At 35.0% G+C, this 18,870-nt stretch overlaps 1 protein-coding gene and 1 long non-coding RNA gene across 4 annotated transcripts in view; both read left to right on the forward strand.

Moving 5' to 3' along the window:
• The window catches only part of LOC149797844 (E3 ubiquitin-protein ligase RNF130-like), a 99,635-nt gene that overhangs the window by 58,796 nt on the left and 21,969 nt on the right, over window positions 1-18,870 (forward strand). For both annotated transcript variants that reach the window (XR_016421889.1, XM_089962862.1), the window contains exons 3-4: window positions 14,803-14,874; window positions 15,601-15,683. Coding sequence is in view for 1 of the 2 variants with exons in the window: in XM_089962862.1 (XP_089818988.1) it covers window positions 14,803-14,874; window positions 15,601-15,683 (155 nt within the window). In the remaining variant the exon portion in view is untranslated. The remainder of the gene's footprint in view (window positions 1-14,802; window positions 14,875-15,600; window positions 15,684-18,870) is intronic.
• Window positions 6,053-8,914, forward strand: LOC149797847 (uncharacterized). Of its 2 annotated transcripts, XR_016421562.1 has the most exons (3): window positions 6,053-6,347; window positions 6,971-7,067; window positions 7,925-8,914. It is a non-coding gene; the product is annotated as an uncharacterized LOC149797847 (long non-coding RNA). The 2 variants fall into 2 exon arrangements; XR_016421561.1 differs by having other exon boundaries at window positions 6,053-7,067.

Genomic DNA, 18,870 nt, shown 5'->3' on the forward strand with positions numbered 1-18,870 from the left:
CCATGAGGCTGGCTATTTTGGTACCTTTAGTTCAACAAAATTGGGAATCCTGTATTTGCCAATCAATTGCTGTTGCTTGCATAACACACAATAGTGTAGAAAGTGGTTTCTTTGAATTATGGCTGAGGGACAATCATTTTCACAAAATAGTTGCATGGATAAGGATTAACTTTTAATTAGTCATGGCTTTCTTTTTTGTTTATTTAAGATGACTCTTTAGTTTTTGTGCAGTTTGACCACAGCTGACCAGAATATGAAAATGGGGTATGTCACAGGGAGAAACGGCAAGTTTTTTGCGAATTTCACACATATTGGACCTAAGGAAGGTCAATCAATATTTAGTGAAAGCAAAGTTTTAAAAATGCCACAAAAAAACTCCCGATTTTAGGTCCAATCTCTTTTTTTTATTTTTCAGTCTCCCTACTTGGCTTTTGAAAGTTCATAGGTATGCCTTAAACACAATTTTACAAAAATACAGTAATCATGTTAATATTATGTAATGAAAGGCAATTACACATCAATGTACTGGTATAGTTACCAGTCAAAATTCCCTCATCACAAGCCACTTTCAGGGTTTTAATGATTAACTGGCCTGTACTGCTGTCACAAAACGAAAGATATTCGCCGATTATCAACATAGGAGACGCGAAACATCAAGCTTTCCATTGTGTGAAAAGTTATGTTTGTTCAGCTAAAACACAAAACTAAAATTGATGTTGATCTTAGTTGATCTCTATGATAATTTTAGCCTTTATTATTACCACTCTTCATGAACATGTAAATTATGATGGTTATGTGCCTTGTATAATTAAAAGAACGTAACTTTTTTTATAATATTACCTCAATTTGTAGGATCACTTATATCATTGAAGATGAGTAACTTGTGAGCGTGTGATTAAACGTAGATGAAACAGCTATTTAGGACTAGCTGAAATGTTTTCTGGAAGAATGCAATTTGTTTGAAACGGTGAATAAAGCAAAATCTGCATCTGTGTTTGGGAATAAGTAAGGATTTAAGTGATGCTATGCATGCTCTGCACTGTGTAAGTACTGTACATTATAGTTCAACATGGTCTCCCTGGTAAACTCAACCGGCCCACAAATTATGACGTCTGTATTTACCTTTATTTAACTTCATTTTGGAGAAATCAGAAAATATGCACATGCAAAAGAACAACAAAATCATTCATAGTACTATATAAGTGTAATAATTGTCGGGTCACTGAAAGTTACCTTTTTTTTACATGCATATGTCTTAGGACATGGAAAAGGTTATTGTTTCGTGTCCCAAGATTTACAGCCATTAAAGTAGTCAACACAAATACCTAAAAACTGTCAAGTTTAAACATTGGCCAGTGGATAAGCCTTTTCTTTATTTCTAAATTATTCTGCTTATACACGAGTATATATGATAACTGCTATTTTCATTTGTCCCTTTAAAATATTGGGTCTCCCACAAATCTGGAGGATGGAGGAAACACCATCCCCTGCCCTTGGAATACAAGGAGCAAAACCGCGTACACGTAAATACTAATTTTGCCAATTGTCTATAATTTTCAGCATTCAAGTACTTTTCAGACAAACAAATGAAAAACCTTTCAACAACTTCTCCAAAAGTGCTGACTACCCGGCTGTAGAATGTCCATCATATTCCATGAAAAACGATGGAAAATGCTGGAAAATTCTAGCATGGAAAATGCTGGAGTATTTGGACTAATATTCCAGCCTCTGTCCAGGGTAGGCTGGAAAACCCTGAACAATTCTTGCATGGAAAACGCTGGACAATTCTAGCATGGAAAACACTGGAGTATTTGGACTATTATTCCAGGCTATGTCCAGGGTAGGCTAGAAAACCCTGGACAATTCTAGCATGGAAAAAGCTGGAAAATTCTAGCATGGAAAACGCTGGAGTATTTGGACTAATATTCCAGCCTATGTCCAGGGTAGGCTGGAAAACCCTGGACAATTCTTGCATGGAAAACGCTGGAAAATTCTAGCATGGAAAACGCTGGAGTATTTGGACTAATATTCCAGCCTATGTCCAGGGTAGGCTGGAAAACCCTGGACAATTCTAGCATGGAAAACGCTGGAAAATTCTAGCATGGAAAACGCTGGAGTATTTGGACTAATATTCCAGCCTCTGTCCAGGGTAGGCTGGAAAACCCTGGACAATTCTAGCATGGAAAATGCTGGAGCATTTGGACTAATATTCCAGTCTTTATCCAGGGTAGGCTGGAAAACCCTGGACAACACTAAAATTTAGCTGAAAATTGTTGAAATATTTTATGAAAACAAGATTTTTAACAGTGATGCAACTTTTATTTGATGATAATTTCAAGAAGAACATGATCCAAATTACCCCAACCAACTCCTTGTATTGACTGTGATGTTTAGTAACTTTTAAACAAAGAAACAAATATTAAAAACTAGACTTGTCACTGGTAGCTTAATAGGTTGTGCACTAGTATTCAGTAGACAACATAGCTTAAGTTGTGATAAATATCGCTACACTTCTACTGGTGTGTCATAAAATCCAGATTACTGGCTCCTGAACATCATCCGAGTTTCTAAAAATATGTTCTCTTACTCTAGTTATAGTTTGAATTTATTCTGAAGCAATCTTAACAACAAAATAACAGAAATTCATGTTAATTTCTATCTCAATTTTAATTAAAAACATTTAAAATATTTTTTTTACACGTGTTGTTTTATAGTTCATTCACCACATTTCTTATTTTTCTGTTGTCACCACTGGAGTCTGTGGAAGTGATGGTACTCTTGATGGTTTAACCAAATCGCAAAGCTTCTGTCTTTCTCCTTCATGATTTCTGAAATACAAATCATTGTATATTAATGAATAGAATCAAGCAAGATTTCAAATTTATTTCAATCCCATATGTATATATATATATATATATATATATATATATATATATATATATATATATATATATATATATATAGAGAGAGAGAGAGAGAGAGAGAGAGGGGAGTGAGAGAATGAGAGTTATGCCTGAAACATTTCATGCAATTTCAGTACTTTTACAATCCCTGAGGTTGGTAATTGTAATGAGGCACTTGGCTTGATGACTAACTTGATAGGCTTAAAAACCTGTGGTTTCCATCACAAATTAAACTGGCTACCTAACTGCTCCTGTAGCCTAAGTCTAAGTGGTTAGAGCGCCTGCTATGGGTGTGAGAGGTCACAGGTTTGAACCCTTAACCGAGTCATACCAAAGACTTATTAAAAAAATGGTACTATTAGCTGCCTTGCCTGGTGCTCAGCATTAACCCTTTACCTCATGCAAGCGTCTTTTGACGCCTCTACTCCATTCACGTGGAAGCGCCTTTTGACGCCTGCTGTAAACATCAGCCATTTTAAGCCGGTTTTCATAGCGCCACCTTCAGGGAAAACCCCACATTTAGATACTACATTCATTTCTGTGAATGACAATTACATCAGATCACGTGGTCACTGTTTATGCCCTGGTCGATATCTGCTATTTAAAGTAACTGGGTCATAATCTCCACTCTCCAAAATGGAGGTTGCGGATTTCATTCAGTACTTATGAAGTTTTCAGGATTAGAATCAGAACTATGAAAGATTCAGTAACTTAGGTAAAGGCTCTGATATTGATGCAGGCAGCAATTAGTTTTCATAAATTATCAAATTCAGATGACTTAGTGATGTAGATGCAGACGACAAATTGTAAATTTCAGGTATGAGAAATGGCAGCTACGATTGGTCACGCGGCCTCACTGACATGACAGTGAATGAGTCCTCTCAAGATTTTAAAGCACGTAAAAAATTCTTCAGTGAAAAATAATTACGCAGCTATAACAATCAGACTTTTAATCTTAAATTTTTCCACACATAATAGATGTGTACCAAAAATGTAAAATGGTTACAATTGCTGTTTAACATAAAATACACTACATTGCTTAACAGTTAACAGGCAGGCCTATGCGTATGGAGTCGAATAGGTAACAGGTGCTCTATTTATAGCATGCTGCACTTTGTAATTATGCTCTATAAGGTAAACGGTTAAGAGGTTAGTGTTTGGACTGGTCAACCTGGTGTCAAGATAATGTGAATGGGTGGGAGACATTATGCTACATGTCTGTGGCATGATATCCCAGTACTAGACATCACTATAAATTGCCACACTGCAGACATCGTAGCGATGTGACTGAACATTTGTTAAAGATACGTTACTAAACATCTGAATCACGCACACACAAACTGGCCACCATATACATGCAGTTGTGATTATACCATTTAAACTGAAAGTAGATTTACATTGTCCATTTGAATATTGCCTGTCTACACTATAATGTTTCAAGTAGTAGTTGTGTATACGTTTAAATTTCATAATAATGTTCCAGCCTTAGTTCATAAAAAAAAAATTTGTTACAATTTGGCATATATTTTGTCATAGGTTAACAAAGTTTAAAATGCATGGTTAATAATTTAAAATATACCATAAATTATTTGAATTCTGGACTGGTCTTGGAGAGGTGGCCTTGTGTGTGCTTATTATTGGCTCTTGCCCCAGTTAGTGTCTTGCCAATATATTCACCAGAGCTGTACAGCATTCTGAATATTTATTTAGCAGCTTTGTTAAAATCCAAAATTTGACACATTTCTGCCTCATGCTGGGTGTGAAAAAAAATTTCATCCAAATTTTCACCATGATGATTCATATGCACTAAGTTTCTGATATATTTACTTATCTACATACGCAACTCCAGGTTACAGCTAATGTTCTAGACATTTGAATTTGAAACAAATGTGGTATTACCTCTCGCTTGCTTAATTCAAAATTAAAAGATCGAAGAATTTCAGTGAAGCTGTCGCCATCAAGTTGTTTACATAACTGTGCCTTGCCACTTTTTTTTTCTGAAATTAAAGGACACAAACTAAACAAGTATTTTTGGTGAGGAAAATTGATAATCATTTCCAACAGTTTACAACTGTACATTCTTATTAATTATACAATAAGTTACTATTAAATATTACTGAAATGGCTGAATATAAATTGGATAGACAGAAACAAGCCATAATCTGAATTGAAGATTAATTGGAAAAGAGATCTGCCGGTATATTTCCGAGTCACAGTCTAAAATTAATTAAAACAAATATAACTTATTGCTACAAATAGCACACTGTCTGGAAAATAATAACGAAAATGTAAAAAATACAAATACCAGTCAGATCATTAATAATATCAAGGGTGAATAAAATTTAAAGTGAAATTTACAATTTGGAAATGTATATTCGCAAGGCTGGCACGTACCAACTTTTTTGAAAGACAAACACGAGATGACTGGTCATTGTGCATTAGGATAAGTAAAAAATGTTGCCAATTATGTAAACAAAGCTTAAAACATAACACATACCTTTCAATATCCTTAGAAGTTTGACGTTTAATTTATCAGTCTTCAAACAGCATAAAAAAAAGAAATTGTTCCATAGGATATATTTCGTAATAGCTTTCCGTAAATTTACGTCACGCGAAGTCTTTCGCAGCTAAGGTACTTGGCGGCCGTGCAAATAATTTTGCTACAACTGGACTGAGTAATGACTTACCTGCTATTTTCGCAATAATACACTCATGTTATCCCTTGAATCCACGACAAACCGCCATCACTTTCTCTCCCGTGCAATATTCCTTCATTTCTTTTCGTGGCGAGTGTACATCAGCCATACAGATTATACCTCCCTGAATGGGACGATCATTCACCCATATAACCAGTGATATTTCTGGTTCAGTGGTCATCTTAAAATCCTGGGATATTTTATATTTCACAATTTGAATGACACTCCAATCGAAAATTGCGTCCAAATTCTAGACTGGTTATCCAAAGCGTTTTACGGTGCCAAATTTGGAACCAAAATTTACAGAAACGGTTTTTTTTTTTTTTTTTTTTTATTTTTACAGAAAATTTGGTTCTAACGCATGAAATCGAAATATGCCGGCTTTTTCAATGTAGTAATTGGTTAAAAAAAATAAGTTCATAATTTTATATCCCATCATAGTCAGCTTCATCAGCCATCATCATACGGAACAACCTCGGCTATTTCTGCGTGATAAAAACATGACTACGATACGTGAAGGCGAATACTTGACAGAAAAATCAGACATTTTGTTCTCTTTTGATTTGTGATTTATCTAAAGAGTTAACATATATACATCGGATACCAACGCCGTGATTTGGATATGTTGGGGAATGACTGGTTTACAGTAAAGTGGTTTTAGAAGACAAAGTTTACGACCAAGAGGCAATATCGTGTCGAGGTGTGGAACACAAATGGACAACACAAATTGGACACCCAAATATTATAGGTGAGTATCAAATAAACGGAGTCTCGACTTTATCTCGTTTGCCCAAGTATAAACTGACTATATGATTAACCGCCCAACACTATATATGTATGACTGATAATTAAATTGTAAGCAAGTATTTCAATAAATGTGAAAAGATATACAAGGTCAAAAACAAGTTTCCTTTTGCACCAGTTTTAAAATTAGAGTAGGTATTTTTGTTTTTCAATATATATGTATATATAACTTTCAAAGCAACCTGATTTGTGGAATTTTATTTTAACAGCCATAACCTTGTAATTGTCAGTCTTGGAAATGTTAACTCCAGTGATACATGTAAGCCCAAACAGGGACTGCTCTGGTATTATGATAAAGTTGTGAATTTCTTGAGTATTTGTAGATCTACTCCAAAAAGGTCTTTAGGTTACTGCTGAATTTTCAGACTGCTACATATATAAGTAAAACCATAACTTAAGTAACTTAAGTCCTGGAAAAAGAAATTTTGAAAAATTTCACATTAATCTTAGCAAGATTAAAATGTACACAAGTTTTACCATGAAGATGATTTTTGAACGATATGTTAATGTTTTAATCAGTCTGACTGTACAGTCTGTAAACGTTTTAATGCTGTTTGTGTATTACAGGTACTGGTGTTCAGGACAAAATATATAAGCAATCTGAAGTTAATTCCACAAAGTCCATTCCTAAAAGCACCATGTACTGGAGGAAGAGAAAACAATGGTAATTCCAGAAGTAATAGAGAGTTTTTTTACATTTTAAATAAAGTCTGCAGCTGTCTCCCACAACAATGTTTATTTGTGTGGAGATAAGCATTATTCTTTATACATTTGTTCTTACCTGGTACATTCACAGCTTAACATGGCTCATATCTTAAACACCGTTTCATTACCATATCAGTAATTTAAGGAATAAACAAATTTCACTATACAACACTAAGTGGAATTTTCAGAGTTCAACAAATTCTGAGTATATGGTGAAATCATTCAGTATTTACAGACAGAATATTCAATGTACGTGTTTGAACAGAACATTCACTCTGTATGGGTTATCTAACACACCATACACAATATATGCACAATGTACACCATATTTAACCAAATCAGCCAATTACAGAAATTCCAGGAAATATCTGATCAGTATTGATTCTTGCAGAACAAGATATAATAATTTATTGTTGTGCATTGTCATACTTCAGTTTTTAATTATTTAAAATGTTAATATAAATTTTACTTTCATTTTTCTTATAATGCCCTAAAACGTTATGAATCTTGAGTTGTTTTTCTGAAAACATCACATACATTTATGAAGTGTATGTTGTATCACATGTACTTTGTATGATTGAGTACATTATTGTGTATCAAGTACTTGTCATTTACATGCATTCATTGTGTATCATGTTTGCATTACCCATGTTTAAATGATGCATGCATTAACATTGGATTTGTCAAACTAAACTACTGTAACAGTGTAATATTAACTGTACATATTCAATTCCCACAACAAAACAATAATGTTTGAATGTTAAGATTTTAATATGAATTATACATGTTCACTAAAATTTGTATTTCTCATTACAGTGTTGTTGATCTAGGTGAATCCAGTTCTGTTGGTCTTGGATATTATGAAATTGGTGACTGTACGTAATACTAATCTTCAAATATAATGAGAATATCAACAGATGAACCAACTAGATATGGTGACAGTGACATGAGTTTTTCATCTGACTCGGAAGAAAGTATAGAGTTTTAATCAAGTTCAGACAATGAACAGTATCATCAGGTGAATGAAGCAACTCAGTCTTACCCATCCCATGTCACAGATCCCCCACTTTATGTCATAGCCCCATAACAAGATATATATTGTAGTGAAATCACAAAGTCTGAACATGTTATTGTCCTTGGGGCTTTGCCAACAAGACATAATTTGTCAGATGCTAAATATGTGACTTTTGGACTTAATTCAGTTGCATCTTCTTTCAGCAAACACAGGATTGACAATTGTCAAAGATTTGAAGGAAAAATGTGAATGAATTCAGTAAGGAGTATCTCAAATACAATTGTTATTGTGAGATCTGCAAAAAATTGTACTCCGATAAAGAAGAAATGTGTGAAACTGGGGGCTGTACAGGTGTACATAACTAATAATTATGAGCAAACATCTCTTTGGAATGAAGTTGGCTCTGACAAGAAAGAAGACTTCCTTTCATCATCAAAAATAGGATCAAGTGTCTTCGAGAACCTACTATTGTTGTTAATATTGGAAATGCCATTTATGGTACTGTTCTCCCCAATCATCATGAAAAGGACTAAAATGGCTCTCACCATTGCACAGCAGAATTTCATACTTATACACTGTAGTGTCAAGCTCAAGTGGTGAACAGATTTGGACATATTTATGATTTTATATGCACCAGATATTTTCTGGTCAGGATTTAACTAATTTTTCAGGATATCTTTTCATACATGTATAGTTTGTGTTACACCAACATTTTTGTATAGTGATGTTCTTTTGATAATGAACATTTAATTATATATGTGGTACATACAATAAATGATGTACTACTTCAACACTTGTAGTTTGTTTTTTTAAAGCAGGGGTCAAGTGTGTGTGTGTGTGAGTGTGTGTGTGTGTGTGTGTATGGTTCAGTTTGTTTATTTGTCTTGTGACCTCTATTTCTCAGTATATATTTATCATAGGTTTGAAATAATAGTTTAGTTTCAAGTTCAAAAATCTGTGTTACAGCACAGTTTAGTCATGATTGCTCTTTCTTTAGGTAATTCAAAATAATTCTTTGTACCAATCTTGAAAATTGACTAAGTTCTTTTCCAGGGTTTTCCATGCTGAAATTTAACCCAAAAATTCTAAGTCTAAACTGTCCATGCTTTTCCAGGGTTTTCCATGCTAAAAAAATTCAGAGTCCAAAATGTCCATCATTTTCCAGGGTTTTCCATGCTGAAAAAAATCAAAGTCCAAAATGTCCATCGTTTTCCATGGTTTTCCATGCTGAAAAATTTCAAAGTCCAAAATGTCCAGCATTTTCCAGGCATGTCCAGCATTTTCCATGCACAATGTCCAGGGTTTCCATGCTAAATTCTGCAGAATATTTCATTTTTCCATCGTTTTCCAGGGTTTTCCATGTTTTTCCAATGTATTCCATCCTTTTCCAGAGTATACGATGGAAAAAGTACAGCCAGTCTGATATCAGATTTGGCCACCATGGTGCCAGTCTGATATTGAATATACCCACCATTGTGCCTGTTTAATATTGAATATGGCCACCATGTTGCTGGTCAATTATCGGTTTTGGCCACCAGTGTGCCAGTCTGATATCAAATATAGCCACCATGGTGCCTGTAGGATATTAAATATGGCCACCATGGTGCCAGCCTGAAACAAAATATGGCCACCATTGCATCCCTCTTGAATATCTTATTACTGGTATTCATACTTTGAGTGGCTATTACAACTTTTAGGTCACACAACCCCCAAAATATAATCAGAATAGAATCAGAAAAACAGAAGTCATTTGTATGGAGAATTAATTTAACAAAAAGTGAAGCTTTAATCAAAATTAAAGATTAATTATTAGAAAAGAAATAAAATGAGTTTAATTTTAATAGTACCAAACAACATACAGAGATCTGTCTGAACTGTCAACATTCATCCACATCCTCATCAACAAGCCAGCTACTGTACTTCATTATTTAACTTTTTTTAAGATACTGATTGGTCTTAATTTCACTCTTTGTTCTCATAACAGTTTATATTATCAAGGTCTTGGCCAAACTTGAGTTTTGACAATGATAATTTTTAGCTCTGCTAGTCATATATCAGAAGAGCTTATGGGATGATCTTTTATCCATTTTTTGTTGTCCATCCATGAGCTCAAGCTTGTTATTTCTACCCATCCTAAACTACTTGGAGGATTGCCATGAAATTTGATGATCACAATCATCCCATGGTCTAGTTGGTCCTAAATAGAAAAGTTGATACTCAGTCAAGAGAATAATGCCCATAGGAGAAAAAGAAGGGAAGTTTTTGAAACAATGGATGGTGAGCCACTGTTGAACTGTGATTTTGGATTGGAACTCCTGCCATTGTACAGAAAAGATTTGTCACATGATCAACATTTAGATGGTCATGTGACTCCAGTCCAGAGGTCATTAATCTGAGTCAAAAACTTATTTTACAACGGAAAAGGTATTTATTTTTGTTTCATAAACTGCAAATGGCTGTAGGTGGTAAAAATATTCATTCTAGAACCAATGTAATGTTGTGACCAGAGTGCATTTAATTTCAATGTTAATTGGTGGATAGTGCCCAGAAATTTGAATCAGTTTCTTAAAAGTTGCAGTTGTTTTATAAGTCCTATATTTTGCTAAAATTCACAGTATAACTATTTAACTAATATAATGACTGAAAAAAAATCAAGCTATGACATTGCTGTTTCTCAAAATAATAGTCACTGTTTTTAGTATAAAGAATCTTCCTTTATTCTGAATCCATAGTAACACCAGAATGTCACCATATTCACATGGAAAAATCAGTTTTGTAATGCACTATTTTTGCTAGTATACATGTGATGTGTCTTGACAACACTTACATGGAGTAATGTTTTAAATGATCTTTTAGTGATTTGATATATTGAAAATGATGGTAATTTATACAGAAAAGCAAAGAACTTCATTGGAAAGCTCATGTGATGTCAGGCAGCATGTACTTTTTTGTTCTTTTTTTGTTGTTGGTTTAACACTTGTCATACATTAATGAGTACATGTCACAGAAATGGGAGATACATTTAGCCAGAGTGGGTATCAGACCCTTTACACATACAAGTCTGATGCTGTACCCACAGTTATGACTATTAAAACTGAAAAATTATACTGTACTCAGTCACTTTTTCATAATATTTTGGTGGCTGCAAACCACCGAGTTTGTGGGATCAGTAGCACCCTACACCAGTCCATGAACACAAGTATTAACACAGTATTCTTTTTTCCCCTGCAAAACTGCATAAATAAATATCAAAGTAAATGAGTACACTGTCTACTGAAAGGAACATGACAACCTGTTCTACTGAATTCTTAATATCCTAAAAAAATTAGATATTGATATTGTGTGGGCAAAAATTATGTCTTAGAATAAGGGATATGGTAATAAAATAATGTTTTTCTTACATAAGTGTAAATATTATCAAGTGTTTTATGTGTTTTCAGAGCTTGTGCCTGTTGGAGCTATCAAGCTTTGAACAGCAGTGATAGCTACATTATCTAGTGTAGGCTGCAAACCTAAAAATTAAATTCCATTAAGTTCATGACATGTACAAAATATACTGACTTTAAACATGATTAGAGAAAGTTGAGGCTTTTTGCCTGTCAGTTTTCGCAAGTATTGATTGACATACTTAGAATAGATACCATACAAGTTTTAGCTTTTCCAAAAGATGTAAGCTTCACAGTATTCAGTTAATTTGTTTTGGTTTGGAATGAAAGAAGCTTTCTTTTTTTAAAAAATATTTTAGTGGAAAGGGACAGAAGAACTAGGTCATATTATATTGTAAAGCAGTAGTATTCTTTTCATGTTTTGCAGATGGGTGATGTTGACAATTTTAAAGTGGTACTTTTTTGAGACTTGTCATTGTTGAGCATAAAATTGGATTTGTAAGACTTATGAAAGTTCTTCAGTCATTTATGGTATGGCCAAGCATCCATTATCAATCCAGTCATCAACAATTGCTCATTACCACTCAGGAATCCATTTTCAGTCAGATGAGCAAGAGCTATGCATACAAATGAGGAAATCTTGCATCTAATTGGTTAACTTCTTACTGCTTTGAGGTCATATTGCTGATCTGAGGTTGATAATACTTAAAATCTATCATTATGGTCTCAGATGAGTTGAGTAACAAGCAATATCCATAAATAATAATGAAGTGATCATGCATCTGATTGGCTGAACTTATTACCCCTCTGTAGACCATATATGCTGATATCATTAATATCTCTGATAAATTTGAGATAATGAAAGAGATGCATATGCATCATGTTATGTTGTGGTCCAAGTTTCCTCTGACCCTAGCTACATCATTTTTGATACTTGGACATTTACGTTAGGGTGTAGGGTCAGAGACTGCTTGGTGAATCTAATTTTTTTCCAAGTTGCTGCAACATTTACAGATTTATAGTCGTTTTCAGAATAAATATTTTTAGAAGTTTATGTTCTTTCATTTTTTTTATAAATCTTACTTGACTTATATTTATATGTTCATTTTGTTTACCTACAGCAACATTAGAAATGGTTAATTGTTGATATCACGTGACTGTTTGAACTCTGTTGTCATTGACATGTGGGTCACGATTTGTTTAGTCATGTGACTCAGAATGCAAATGTCAAGTTCCAGGTCAGATTTCATCAATGCTATAGTTTTGGCTAGACTGTCAGTGGATTAAAGATATAATGAATGGTATAATTGCAATTTCTGAGAAAATAAATCATATTCCTATCGATTTCATGAAGGTATATCTCGATGAGAGGTCATTAAAGTTTACTAGGCTGGCTAGCAAGTGGCTACCCCACACCGATACCAAATGGTGTCAGCGAATTCCATCTTTCTGATAGGCAGTGGACTCTGACCGTACACCCCAACATAAATGTCAAATATCAAGAATGGCATGGCAAGGGTCAGAGGAAACTCGGACTAGTGATGTTGTATCTAATTGGCTGAGTTTGCTGCCCATCTGGAACTTGTATTTCTGCTCCAGCTTTTTATCATACTTGAAATATTCGCTCATAACATTAAAATATCAGATGAATTATAAAATGTGTGAGTTGCGCAAGAAATTAGGTGATCATGCATCTGATTGGTTGAGCTTTTTACCATTCTGCAAGCCATATCTCTCACCCAGTATTGATCAGACTTTGATTATGGGCTTATATCATTAGGTTCTTGGGATGATCAGTTCTAAATTAATTGAGGTGATCTTGCATCTGAACAGTTGTGCTTGCTACCACTCTGATGGTGATATTTCTGTGCTTATTGTGATAAACCTTGGAATATACATCTTGGTTTATGCGATAGAGATCTCAGATTAGTTTGATTATGACAGAGTTCCATGTATAATGATGTGATCTTGCATCTGATTTGCTGAACTTCTTATCACTCTAAAGACTATTCATTAAATCCATTTTTTAGTCAGCTTGATAAATTGACAAATCTTGAGTTTGGTAAGGCTTTTTTTTTTGAGCATAGACTTAAATCTTAAGTCTAGTAAGTTTCATTATGAGCAAGATCTGTTCATATTAATGAAACAGTTACATTATTCTACAAAGAAACAGCTCAGTTTGTTTTCTTTTTTATCTTCATTTTGCATATTATTTGGAATAAATATTTCTGGCAAATCTTTAAGTTAAATTGGATATATTTAATAGAACATGTAGGGATAGGTTGGTAGTGGAGGAAAAAGAATAATGTTAAATGAAAGCTGGAGAATATAATGCATATATAGAAGACTCAAGACAGATAGCTAACAGTTTAATCACTTTGATTACATCAACACATAATCAGTTAGGCTCATCTAGGAAATGAGTGTACATTTTTTAAAATTTACTTATTTAGACACTAGATTGATATGTGACACATTATTCATGTAATTATTTTACCAGACATCTCTTAATCACATGTACTGCTAGAACATAAACACTTCTTGAAGATGATTGATGTACTACTTGAAGATGATTGATGTTACTGTAAATGGCATCATGCTGTTAGATAAATCCAGGCCGTTGATCATTAGAAATGCGTGCCTTTTTATTTCTAAACACGATTAAGTCAATGTGAAATGTGCCATACATATCCAGACAAGCTGGTTTTTTTTCAGTTTGGGAATAGCATGCACATTTCATTGGACCAAAAACTCAACCAGGCATTTTCATAGCCAAGCACCATCTGCAGGTTCGGGGCTACATAGCTCCAGACCTTTTGATGCATTTGCAATGGCTGATTTATGTTTGCACAGTTTGCATTTGGACTCAACTTGTGAGTACGTGGACTTGAGTTAATATTTATGCATTACATGGACTTGTGAGTATATACAGTACATGGACTTTGTGAGTGATTATACACAGTACATGGACTTATAGCTATATACAATACATGGACTTGTGAGTACATGTACATGTATATACAGCACAAGGACTTGTAGGTATATACAGTACATGTACTTGTGAGTGAGTATACACAGCATGAAATATAAGCATAACATGAACTTCTTAATGCTGTAGGGAAAAAAAAGGTTACATTTTAAGAGCCACATCATTACCAAGAGTAATGTATTTGACATTTTGAAGTATATGAGGCAATAAATCAATGAATTTACTGTATATACATATACACTTGACTACTGAAAGATACTCTTTCATGATGGGTTGTTGAAAATGTGTATCATTTTCTTTTCAGAGAAGATTAGCCAATGCTGCAAAGAAGGCGATAGCCAAAATACCACAAAGATCAATAAAAACTGGTGACAAGGTAATGATTTCATAGTGTAATCTACTGTCTTTGTAAGTGAAGTGCAGCTGCAAACTGCACAGAACCAGATCTGCAATCACATAATGCACTGGTAAATCTGGATCTGTGCAGTTTGTTAGGGTTAGTAAGTAGAACAAATGCATAGACTGATCTACCTGCATATTATGCAATGGGGGATCAGGGTCTGTTTTGTTTGAATTTGGACTAGCTTGTAAGTGAGTATATATATGGTATTTATTAAAATTATGGACACATTATCAAGCTTGCTGCACACATTTTTTTTAAAGTCTCATAAATAAGACAAACCAGATTGGACTGTTATAGCAATGTGATATGTGGTCCATATTTTCAGAAGTCATTGATCCTCCTGCATGCCTAGAGATGTATAATAGACTTAATCTGTGACCTCTTGCATATCATAATGGGTCACTAATGGGGGAAGGAACTTGCAGATTGGAATCGTACCATTGGATTAGCCCAAATCAGACTACCATGGTGTATCTTTGGCTGATCACTTTACTCCAGTTGCATTGGCCTTGGGTAAGGTACTTCACTCCAGTTGCTGATCGATAAAGTACCAACTAATCATTGACCCCCAATCTTCATGCAAGTCTTGGCAATGAATATTAATTCCTTTGGGTCTTGTGAAGTTAATTGAGTGGTTGAGTATTATGATATAAATTTGATTGAAAGGTACAGAAATTGTTTTTGTTTTCTTCCCTTTAGGAATTAGAACTAGATGCAGATCAGTGTGCTGTGTGTATTGAACCATACAAAACAAATGATGTCACCAGAATATTACCATGCAAGTAAGTCTCATTTGTGATGTCATCTTTGAATTAAAATTACATCAGAGTATGTGCTATCATGTCATTTATACTGGAATATGTGCTATCTTGTCAGTTGCACAAGTGTATCATGTCAGTTATATGGGAGTGTGATATCATGTCAGTTTCTTGAGAGTGTGATATCATGTCAGTTTCATGAATTTGAGCTATCCAGTCAGTTACAAGAGTGTGCTATCATATCAATCACATGAGAACTTGCTATCATGTCAGTTACATGAGTGTGTGCTATCATGTCTGTTACACATTCATGTCAATTATACAAGAGTATGCTATAATGTCAAACAAGAGTATGCCATCATCTTTATTTTTGGTATGTATCAGTTTCTTGTGGTTTTGCAAAAAGTTAGATATTCATCTTCATTTAAATTTCATAATTTTCAAAAGAGGTCCCTTACTCCTTAAAGGCCTATCCTTATTTATTGATTCATTTCATGGACTGAAACATGTGAAATCTGTGAAATTTGATACTCCACAAATAAGAATGAACACTACTTACTAAGTTACTGCATCTTGATTTTTCTTATGACCAAAATAACGTGTCCCATAACAGTGTTATTACATAAACATTTTTAGGAACTGGTAATCTCACAGATTTGTATACACGCACCAATGAGGAACATTGTATATTACAACATCATTCTGTCGATTCATCCATCCATCCAATCATCTCTCGCTTATTTCATTTCTGCACAGCTCAAGCCCTCCACCAATAGTCTTTCTAAATAGCATGCAGTTGGTGTGTAAGGAAGAAGCCTATAGATTTTGGAATCAAAGATCATGGTCAGTAGGACTGTATGGGGAAAAAATGGTTTCTGCATAATACAGACCTGGACTAACTTTAATTGTTGATGGCTTGATCTTGGATTAAGGTAGAAGTGTCACTGACTGAAAAATTAAAAATGTTTCTCAACAACATTGTTATTTCATGACCATGTTTGTGGATGGCTTTCGTTTTGGTTTGAAACAAGCCTATTGGTTTTGGGATCACAACTCATGATCAGTATAATTAAGAACAGAAAAATGTTTTTAGTTGAAACTCTCTACCTCATCCAGAGTTTTGGAGGTCTTGCTCTTGAGATGAAGAAGATTCCTATTGATTTGGGGGACAGAGGTCAGGGTCATTATACTTAAAGTAAGAAAGGGTTTTGTACAATAGCTTTTGCGTTAGAGTAAGTTCCTTTTTCAGGCTTTGCTGATAACTTGCTTTTAAGGTGATTATTGGTTCTAGTTGTCATGGACAAGAAGAGATTATGGGATGGTCTGTTGTCCATCGTTTGTCATCTTACATCATCCATCTATTAGCACAAGTTTGTTATCATTACTCCTTTTAAATTATTTGGAGACCGCTCTGGTGGCCTAGTGGTTAGAGCATCCGCCTCAGATGTGGGAGGTCGTGGACTTGATCCACTGCCAGAGACTTACAAAAATAGTACTAACAGCTACCTCGCTTGGCGTTCAGCATTAAGAGGTTAATGTTAGGACTGGTTGGCCTGGTGTCAGGATAATGTGAATGGGTGGGACATCATGCTATATGTCTGCAGCATGATGCCCCAGTGCTAGACATCACTATAAACTTCCACATTGCAGACATCATAGCGATATGACTGAAAAATTGTTAAAGCTACGTTCCAAATTAAAATTACATCACATCATTTAAATTATTTGGAACTGCTCCGGTGACCTTGTGGTTAGAGCATCCGCCTCAGATGCTGGAGGTCGTGGGTACGATCCCTGGCCAAGTCATACCAAAGACTTACAAAAATGGTACTAACAGCTGCCTCATTTGGCGCTCGGCATTAAGAGGTTAGTGTTAGGACTGGTTGGCCTGGTGTCAGGATAATATGACTGGGTGGGACATCATGCTATATGTCTGTGGCATGATGCCCCAATGCTAGATATCACTATAAACTGTCACACTGCAGACATCTTAGCAGACTAATACTAATTTTTTTTTTAAAGCTATGTTAAAACTCCAAATCACACACACACTTAAATTAGTTGGAGGATTGCCATCAAACTTTATACACACACATTAATCTCAAGGTCTAGTTGGTTTTAAATAAAAATGGAGTTGCTTGTACATCGAGTATGGCGACCTAAATGTCCATGTGTAGAATCTTGTTTTCGTGACTCCTGCTGTTTGTTAGGTCAAATCTACATGGGATTTTCATTAAAAGACTTCTTATGATGTCTAGGTGGTTCTGAAGAAGAATGGTGCTCCTCACACATCTAGTATGGATGCCACAATAGCCATCTTGAAAATCTTGTGATTACTACTACTCCAGCATGGATATCAGCATGGAGCTTTTACTGGTGCCATTGTGAAGTCCAAAGACCATCATGTAGCCATCTTGAAACTCTTATCACAACTCCTGAACAGAAAGTTATATTTATGTGGTTTTCTCAGAAAGGCTTTTTATGATGTCCAGTTGGTCTTGAATAAGCATGGTGCTACCACAGCAGCCATCTTGAAAATTTTATTATTACTTCTAAGTGGAAAGTCATATCTTGAAATATATATATATATCCTCCTCCATTACACTGGTCATCACTCACAGGCTTCACAGTCTAACAGTACAGAAATAGGGATCAGATCAAATTTCCCCTTCTCCCCACTCCACCATCATGCTCAGTCTTGGGAGCCTGCTCAGTGGTGCCAGACTAGGGAAGGAGGACAGATTGTTATCTCCCCCTTGCTATTATACCAATGAATCTATACAGGATGTGGGGCCCTCCACCCTCAGTGTAATTAGTTCCTTATGTCCCCTTGGGCTGCAGGACCAAGAGTAGAGTGAACTTCTAGAACACATAGAGCCCCTCCTACTTACCAACAGGGACAAGTACAGGAAGTAGCACAGATTGCTACTAAGTCATTCCTCTGAAGGACATAGTGATGCCTGGTCACTCGCCTACTCAGATTGCTCAAGATGATGATGCATTATGTATCCTCAATGAGTTTGGAGTAGGAATATTTAAATTGACACCTTCTATGAGTTCCTTCTGCTTCTCTTCATTGGATGAAGTGGAGGAGATCTGGTCTTATGATAAGGCAGAAAATTACATTTTATTTAACACCCGCTTCCCGTAGGCTGGTGCCTGAAACCATCTGGCACACAGCCCAAGAAGATCCTTTCGATTTCAGAAAGTA

Source organism: Sinohyriopsis cumingii, chromosome 6, assembly GCF_028554795.1.
Source record: "Sinohyriopsis cumingii isolate HCF-2022 chromosome 6, ASM2855479v2, whole genome shotgun sequence".
Lineage (NCBI taxonomy): Eukaryota > Metazoa > Mollusca > Bivalvia > Unionida > Unionidae > Sinohyriopsis > Sinohyriopsis cumingii.